Source organism: Sphaeramia orbicularis, chromosome 1 (genome assembly GCF_902148855.1).
Source record: "Sphaeramia orbicularis chromosome 1, fSphaOr1.1, whole genome shotgun sequence".
NCBI classification, from domain to species: domain Eukaryota; kingdom Metazoa; phylum Chordata; class Actinopteri; order Kurtiformes; family Apogonidae; genus Sphaeramia; species Sphaeramia orbicularis.
The window spans coordinates 16,159,913-16,169,478 of NC_043957.1; the positions used below are offsets into that span (position 1 = coordinate 16,159,913).

The 9,566-nt window shown below is 35.4% G+C and overlaps 1 protein-coding gene across 2 annotated transcripts in view; it reads left to right on the top strand.

Annotated features, from left to right (window-relative positions):
- Positions 1-8,715, top strand: part of ppp3r1b (protein phosphatase 3 (formerly 2B), regulatory s1ubunit B, alpha isoform, b) — a 36,180-nt gene extending 27,465 nt beyond the window's left edge. The window contains exons 1-5 of one of the 2 annotated variants that reach the window (XM_030122698.1): positions 3,097-3,222; positions 3,463-3,639; positions 4,599-4,658; positions 5,428-5,612; positions 6,260-8,715. In XM_030122698.1, the coding sequence (XP_029978558.1) occupies positions 3,198-3,222; positions 3,463-3,639; positions 4,599-4,658; positions 5,428-5,612; positions 6,260-6,307 (495 nt within the window). In that variant the 5' untranslated portion in view covers positions 3,097-3,197 and the 3' untranslated portion in view covers positions 6,308-8,715. Of the gene's footprint in view, positions 1-3,096; positions 3,223-3,462; positions 3,640-4,598; positions 4,659-5,427; positions 5,613-6,259 lie in introns of those variants that run through there. The other variant, XM_030122615.1, reaches the window with a different exon arrangement.
- The last annotated feature ends 851 nt before the right edge of the window (positions 8,716-9,566 follow it).

The following is a 9,566-nucleotide window of genomic DNA, read 5'->3' on the forward strand; positions in this document are numbered from 1 at the left end:
GCCTCCCCCTCTGATCTGTTTCCTGGTTGATGTGATGGTAAAATCCAAGTGTACATTGTTTTATCATGGAGCACAGACAACATATAGAAGGGTTATGGCTCTTTAAAATACATGTGTGGAAGTTTGGATGTTTAGAAGCAACAATAAGAGCATTGTGTCCATAGTCAGCTGTTTATTTTCCATTTATTTATGGATGGTGCACATTAATGAAGATGTCTGTTACTGTGCTGTTTTCCAACAGACAGTTGGACTTCAGGCCTGTTGGTCCTTTGTGTTTTGCTCCATCTAGTGGTCATCTGTTGGTGTAAATATGCAGAATACTGTCAAGTTTCTGGGCATGTACATGAATATTAACATAGCATTAGTGATTGTAGCTGGTTTGACTATTGCTTTTCTAAACATAAATAGAAGACAAACAAATATGTCAAAACTCTTTATTGGGAATGACAAGTCAATCTGTTCTCACACAAAAGGAAGTGTTAGGGCAGTGGTTCCCAACCTTTTTTGGCTCGTGACCCCATTTTAATATCACAAATTTCTGGCAAACCCAGACATGTTTTTGCTAAAATTAATTTGTTTTTGATCATGTAATAGTTTGTTATACTATGTTGCCAATAAATGTTAATTTTAGATGACATTTAGGCTACATGCTGTATATAATGCACCTTTTTGGTGTCTGCTTCTCAGTTTCTCATGTCTTAGCAGGAGCAGGCGGATGAAGAAATCTTTCCATTCCCTGTTCGGTCTGGTTTTCTGACTGTGACTGTGTCCGGGCAGGCTGAAGCGTAGTAACGCACATGGTCACATGATCAGGCCAATCAAGATATGCCCACTCGGATATTATATCCTGCGTTTTATTTGAACTTCATTTTTATTAGGGAAAGTGTGTGGTGTTTTAATTATAATGAAGTGTATATTGAATCATTAAAAAAATATATATATTTTTTCATTTTTTTTTATCAATTACTGGAAATTTCAGGCAACCACCTTTGAATTCCAGGTGACTCCACATGGGGTCACGTCCCTAAGGTTGAAAAACACTGAGTTTGGGTCAAACCTTCAATGTTTAGAGAAAGTAAAAGAATAATAATTGGATTTTCCCGAAACTACAGGCTCTGAAGTAGAGAGTGTGATAACTGGCAAAAAAGTTATGGAGGTCAAAATCATTTTAGTTCAGGGGCCACATACAACCCAATTTAACCTCAAACTGTGGGACCAGTAAAATAACAGCATAATGACTTATAAATAATAACTTCAAATTTGTCTCTGTTTTAGTGCAAACATTTTTTTTTAAATTACAGTATGAAAATTTTTACATTTACAAACTATCTTTTCACAAAAAAAATGTGAATAACTTGAACATCTATGAACAATCTGAAAATAAGTGATATTTTAAACAATATTATGTCTTTTTGTCATTTGCTCATGTGTATTACAACTACAGATCACAGTGGATCTACAAATACACAAAACATTTAGTAACAGGCATCTGGAACAAAAAAAAAAAAATGGTATTTAACTCCTGATCAAAACAGCTTAGTGACTCCTTGACTGTCAGTGTCTTCTGTGTAATTTCTGCATTTTGCAAATTCATTCTGTGAGCCAGATTAGACCCTTTGGAGGGCCGGTTTTAGCCTGTGAGCCATATGTTTGACAACCCTGACTTAAGTTTTTGACAAAAAGATGCTCAGTGTCTGACAGGAGATGATCAGAGCAGCTGCTAACATTAAACTCCTCTGGGTCCTGTTGATATTGTTAATGTTAGCATCATTTCACTGTGTCCACCTGCTTTACTATTGTTTATGAATAATCTCCACGTCCTAGAATTCCATTTAGATGATGACAAGGCTCAGAGGCTGCAGCAGGTAGATCTAACACTCCTTTAACTACCCCTTTAGAACCCTTTAAGAGGTTTGTTCCAACAGAATGCAAAATGTTAGTGCATATTCAACATTAATATAAACAAAGCCATTTGTACTGTAGTTTATTCCCTAATACAATGAAAACTGATAGGGAATTGATAGGGATTTGATATGTGATGTTGATAATGGAACTGGAATAAATTCTTATCAATTCCCATCTGTAACAATGACAGGAAGATTCATAGTCCACCCTCAGATCAAAACCAGGACTGGGGCCTCCTGGTCCGCTGGTAATCCTCCTTAAGATCATTTGTTTTGCTAATGTTGAGTCTGAGGTGGTCGGTGGATCATGTGACAAAGCTCTACCAGTCGTCTAAAAAAGAAAATGGACTTAGTGACAACAGATCAGTATTGTCAGATGATCTAGGTTTACATCGGTATCTTTCCACCTCTTCTCCAATATGCATCAATATAAAAACTTTTCACACAACACAAAGTAGTGAAGGGTACTCATAGTTGTTCTATTAGTATTTTTTATGTGTAGTTATTTAAATAAGTGCAGTTTTGTCCCATTTTGTGTCATAAAGTTTATTGTCCAAGTGTAAAATATCCAGTTTCTGTTCCATAATTTTAACATTTAAACATTGCATTTAAATTAGATCATTAGCTGGTAATTTGTTTCTGTCTAATATCTGTAGTTTTAACATCCATTTCCCTAAAAAAAAAAACCAAAAAAAAACAAAAACGCAATACTGATAAATAAGTTTGACTGATTTGGATGTATCAGTAGAACTTTCTAATATTGGCCGATGGCTAACATCAGACCTCTGTGGAATCAGTAAATCAGCCGTTCAATTCTTTAAGTTTAAGATTTTTATTTCTTTGTTTCTTGTTCGACTTGGATGGTGGTAATGAGAAAAAATGTACAAACACTTCTAGGTTCATAAACATTAATGTTTTCAGCTCGTCTTTCTCGTCTGTAAACTGGATGGGTTTTTTTTTATGCATTTTTGTTTATTAGTCAGGTCTTACTGCACTCAGCTCTTCCCATCAAAGAAGGTGAGTTTAACCCGTCTTCATCTGTCTGTATATAAACACACAGCGTCTCGTCCTTGGTTCCAAATTCTTCCACTTATCCCCAGGATGGGGTTAATTGTTTGGGTTGCTGACAGTATGGCTCCCACTTCCTCTGTGTCGGGTGGATTCATGGTCATCAGCAAAGTGATTAGTGTTGAAAGAGGTGTCACGTGACCCGGTGTTAGGGCTTAGAGTGAGGCAGGAGGTCCGCTAGCACAAGGTTCAGCCTGAGCGAAGGAGTAGCAGATCTGAAGCGTCATGGCCAACACGGACAAAAAGCCAGGTAGGTTCGGTGCTGTTTCTGATGGGAGGTTTCCGCAGGTGAGAGGAGGATGTACAGGTGGACAACGGCGCTTAAGATGACGCCGTGTCTTGGTTTCAGAGGCAGAGGTGTCACCCAAACTCAATGATCTCTTGATGTTCGTCTGAACCGTCGGCTCTTCTGTTGTCACAAACCTCCACCCATTATTTGTTGTTTTCAGTCTGTAAATAAGTCTCTTTTTCTGCTTGTGTTTAATTTCAGTCGATGCTGATGAGATTAAGAGGCTGGGAAAGAGATTTAAGAAACTCGACCTAGATAACTCAGGCTCTCTGAGCGTGGAGGAGTTTATGTCTTTACCTGAGCTCCAGCAGAACCCACTGGTCCAACGAGTCATCGACATATTCGACACTGACGGAAACGGGGAGGTCGACTTCAGAGGTAAACGGATGCATTTCAGTGTAATGGATACGTTCTTATGTGTGTATTAGGACTTGTTGAATGTTGCTGCTTTTTGATTGGTTGTTCTGGTCCCTGTTTGTGGGTCATGCAGTGATGGGATTGGTGGATATGTGTCTGTCAAACAGGAAGTAGATGCTTGGAAGTAGATCCGCACAAACACAGGAAAAAGGCAATGCAACGTGTGTTGGTGCAGTGTTACTCCGATGCCTTCAGACAAAACTATTCAGTGTTTTATTGATATTTTTAATATAAATGATCTGAAAAGGACACAAGTATCTATCAATGTCCTGTGTTTAACATCTGTAAAACCCTTTACCTGTACTTCTTCATGTACTAATAAAAATAATTTTTGATAATATTTTTATCAAAAATCCCTAACCCTCCACACAGTGCCTTTCTCATTCCAACAAAGATCATAAGACATACAACTTTTTTTTTGCAGTTTCTACTTAAATATGCAATTTTACTGCAAAAATCAAGTAAAAACATTGCAACAAGCATTGTAAGTTTAGAAAAGCTGCAACAAAATCATGAATTTTAGGTTAAAACATTTCTCAAAGAATAAATAAAAAGAATAAGTAGTTGTGCTTTGATTTAAAGTTTAAATTTAATGTAAAATCATCCTGATCAGAGTTTTTACACTACTGTTTTCACCTCTTTGTTCATCTTTAAATCACTTAGTTGAACAGTTACAGGAAACCATTCAATCAGAAACTAATGTAAAGTAACATTTCCTTTCTTTCTAAAGATGTGCATGTGTTTTCAGTCATACTAATTTTATTCCTCCAGAGATCATCATTTTTTGAATGTGTTCAAGTCTAAGTTTAATCAGTTTATTTGTAGGAATGTACAAACATGTTTCTGCTTTTTGTTGAAAAGAACAGATCAGTTTGTCACATCTCATTTTTAATCCCCTTTTTCTTTTTTCTTTTCTTCAGAGTTCATTGAAGGAGTCTCTCAGTTCAGTGTTAAAGGTGACAAAGAGCAGAAGTTACGCTGTAAGTGTCCGTTTGTCATGTCGACTACCTTCGTCTTATTGTTGCTCTTCATCCATTCACTGCTTTATTTTTCAATTACAATCTGAAATAACACACATCTAAGAGTTAACTTCTAGTTTGTCGACTCTTAAAAAACCTGCTTCTGTTCAGTTTAGACCAGACATTAATAAGATGATAAGAGCTTTAATTTTTACTCCAGGGGGCCTCATGTATGAAGTGAAGCGTAATGTTCTATGCACGTCAGGATGTACAAAAATAAACTTTACCGATTATTATAATGCACTCGTAGGAGACAAATATTGATCAAATGGATGTTGTCATTGTCCGCTTCTCGTAGCTTCTCTTTTTTTGCTCCATTTAACAAATGATCATTCTACAAAGAATCTTGTAGAAATGGAATAAACAAGTTTCCAGCGCCACTGACTTAAACATAGAGGATGGACAGACTGTGGAACGCTGCAAGTGTGTTCCATCAATGAGCATTCTTCAACCCCTAAGAATTCCAGGAATCTGGAAAGTCCCACCCCCTACTAGGAACTTTTATCATGGAAAGTTGGGGTTGAAGGAAATTTTTCGGTGGAGGTTTTTCAAAATCCAAGGTAAACTAAATGTACCTGCGGTGGAAAAGGATCTTTTTACCAGGTAAATAACCTCCTGGCAATAAAAGTTCCTGGGACTGTTGTTGAAAAAGGGGCTTGTGAGACTAAAGTCATTGATGTTCTAAACACAAACCCAACTCTGACCCTCTGTCATGTCTCTTTGATCCCAGTTGCCTTCCGGATCTACGACATGGACAAAGACGGCTACATTTCCAATGGAGAACTGTTCCAGGTCCTGAAGATGATGGTGGGAAACAACCTGAAGGACACGCAGCTGCAGCAGATCGTCGACAAAACCATCATCAACGCAGACAAGGACGGGGACGGCAAGATATCCTTCGAAGAGTTCTGCGCGGTAAGTTTAGTCCAGATTCAGGGAGGACTGTGATCTTAACATATTCAGGGTTCGTACAGGTGCTTGAAATCCTTGAAAATGCTTGAATTTCAATGTTGTGTTTTCAACGTCTGAAAAGGGCTTGACTTTTACTTGAAGTGCTTGTAATTCTAACTCTGTGATGTATTTATTTTATTTTTAATAATAACTCTGCCAAGTTAGATGCCAAGCCAAAGCTGCTAACAGAGAGGTGATACATTAAGAAAAATAAAACTTTATGTCAAATAAGAAAATTACCATGCGTTCTCAGGTCGACTCCAGGTACATTTTTATCTTAGTCTTTGGTTCAGTGTGACTCTACCTGAAGAAAGTGGCTTCCCTTTTTTGGATAGAACGTTGTGTTCTCCTTTATTTTTTTAAACTTTTTGCTATTATGAAACATAATTTTAGATGTTTATAGCACAGTACAATGTACATCACTGTGGTAAAAAGTGAAAAAAAAAATCATGAGTCTATGTATTCCTGTAGATAGGTAGTTTACTCCAGTGGTAAGGCTGAAAAAGACCCTTAAAAGTGCTTAAAAATTGCTTGAATTAACCTTGAAAAATGTGCACTTAATCCTGCATATTGTTGTAGGTTTTATTTCACATGTGGACTGTGTCCTGCAGGTCGTCGGGGGATTGGACATCCACAAAAAGATGGTGGTGGACGTCTGACGTGTATCAGCTCCAAAGAAACAAAGTACTCTTGAGTACGACCGAACAAGGGATGGGCGCGTCGTGTTTTCAACTCGACAGCCAGCATTTGGACGCGGTTCACGTCACTGTCACTATTTGTCAGATGTCTGGGTCGTTCTTTGTTCATTTTAAAATTTTTTTAATGACATCAAACTTGGACGAGCCGAAGGTTGCCATCATGTGCCAATCAGATCATGCAGCTGACGAACATTCAGGGCTTTTATTAAACCATTGGAGCGCAGATCAGACGCTTCATGGTTTTACCGCCTCATTCACATCACACGGAGTAAAAAGGTGTTTACGTCGCATCAGGTTCAGTCCGACACTTGTGGTTCTGGAGGAACATTATGGAATCAGGACTTTCGAGGCGTCGGTTAAAAACTAATCCTCCAGAAATAAGGAGAATTTAATTTATACAGAACACGTAGATATTAGAACCTCAGCATTTGTTGTGTGAATAAAGCTGTAGAATGGACTTCATCTTTACATTTTATCAGTGTTATTATGACATAAACAGAAATACAAATGAACTGAAAAATAAAAAGTCAAGATTTGCTCTGTAATGTGTGGCAACTGTTTGTTGTTTCCTAAAATGGGAAATGGTTTCAAAGCTGCGGTACAAGAACTGAAAACGAACACTACAGTTTTATTATGTCACATATTGCACTTTAAACATAGTACGCTAATAGTAAATATAGAAAGTAGAACATAAAAATGTAAAATACTTCTAAAATATATAGACGATGCTACCTAAATGAATATAGTTAAAACATATAATGGTAAGATTAATTAAAATAAGAGTCTTTAAAGCTCCATAAAATATTGAAACATAAATATAAAAGATGTGACATAATGTTTGTTAATTTGTTTTTGTTTTTTTTTTACACATTGATTGGTAAAGAAGCACAAAAAACTAAAGCAATGTAATTAATTTGTTTGCATGTTGAAGTTTTTAGTGTTGAAATGAATTCTTCTGTTCTTTTATATTGATATGTTGACACAAATCTGACTGTGGATTGAATTGAAACTCTTCTGATATTAAAACCTTGCAGTTTTGATTTATCTAATGTGATGTTGAGCATTTAGACACGTTTCACTTCATTCAAAATGTTACTGATCAAATTATTTATTATTATTATTTATTAAGAAAACTGATTAATTGGTAATCAGAATATTTATTTTGCAGATACGACTTATTGATCAATTTTAACCGTTTGAAGCAGTTTATGTTTTTAATCCAAACTGAAGTTTGTCATCTCTGTTTAGCTCATAACGAGAAAAAAAAAAACTGTATGAAATGTATTGATTGTCTCTCAATGATCATTTACAGTGAAAACTCAAATTCCAGCGTCTCCCATATTAAAGCATAAAACTAAAGTTTGATCAGTGAAACATATTGCATCAATCTAGAGCAACACGATGAAAACTCCCATTTTACTTGAACGCAGCAAAATGATAGATTTTACAAACATGTTAAGTAAAATTAGTAAATGTGTTAAAAGACATTTCAGATTATTATTATTCTTTTATTATTATTATTCCTATAGACATAGAAACACCTGGAAAACTCATGGAATTTAAATTTAACCTTTAAGTGTCAAATATAAAAACCACTAACAGGTTTTATGATGCAAAAATCAACTGGAAATCCATATTTTATCACCAACAAAGTTAAAAATATGTGAAAATGTACTGCATTCATTTGCCTGTTAGACTTAATGTGGACTCTGTTGTTGGATAATTTAGTTTATTTACTAATAGAATCCTTAGGAAATAAGTTTATAGAAGAGAATGCAAGGTTTCTTTAGTTTTTCCTGCAGTTTTAACCACTGTCCACATCTGTTCATGGACGTTTTTCGATGGACTGTGGAAGTGTGTGAGCTCTGTTTACATGTGGAAGACTCAGCTGAGTTTTAGGAGATATTCCAGTTTTTACTTCAGTAGATGAGTGAGTTTTAAAATGAATTGTTGTTCTTTATGATTGAGGGTTTGTTTTTACCCTTTAAACCCTGTGACGTGGAGACCATCTAAAGCTTTTGTTAGTTTTTGAGGCTGAACTGAGCTGAACATCATGTGAATGTTTGTGTCTAATATTTCAAGTTAAATTTTGATGAACGTTGAAGCCGTGTTATATTTAATGTACAAACTCTGAATGTGAGGTGAACACTTCAATCACACATTTTGCCAATAAAAGATTTGACTGAACATTTCTGTCAAAGCTTCACTGACTGAACTGTAATAATTCTTCATCTTTGGTTTGTTTATTCTGGATTTATACAGATATGGGTTTTAAGCACTTTAACTTATTTTATTTCAGCTCAGTAACTTTAAAAGGATGTGTATGCCTTTTACTCTTGTTTCTTGAAGTTTACACCAAAAAAAAAAAGGTAAAATAAGTTTTGTTTTGCAGAAGCAGTGACTCATTGTGAACTGTTTTCGCTTTTATAAGTAAATTGTTTTTAAGGACAATTGTTGGTGTATTTGCATGTTTTAACTGATATTGAAATAAAAAAGAAAGAACTGAATTTGGGGAAAGTGTCTTTAAACATCACTAGTATTTCTTCATTTAGTCTTAAAATGTTACATTCAATCGAGACATGTTTGATTTTTTTCCCCTCAACTTTATTAATCAAAATCTGGCCATACATTCTAAAGAATTCCATAGAGAAACACTTTTTTTTCCAGACTGAGCATCAACATCAAACTTATACTGAATAGTATTTGTATAGAACATTACATATATATATAAGTAATAAATAAAATGAAAATAAAATAAATAACAAAAATAAAGTCAGTGCTTTAATTAGGTATCAATACATTCAAATTTTCACAATCAAGGCCTGTTTGGTTCTTACATATTTCAGTGTTTTTTTTAAGTTTGTTATTTCATTTATGTAAATTGAGAACAGCAGGTGGTTCTGCATAAATCTACATCTGTGGATAAATTGTTTAACAATAATAATTAAAGCGTTGTACATAATTTCCCGTTTTTTTGTTTTTCATTATAACTCCGAATGTAATGTCTTTATACTCCAGCTAAGGCGACTGTTCCTCTCAGATGTCCAGTCTGACATGTTTGATTTTAGGAGAGGACACACTGAACAAACTGACAGATGCAGTTCTCAGTCTTCACCAGCAGAGGTCAGTGCGACGATGCTCATCAGGAGAGTTTAACCATTGAATGATTCCACCTGAAAATCTGCGCTCAACACTGTAATATCTACATTAAAACAATAAA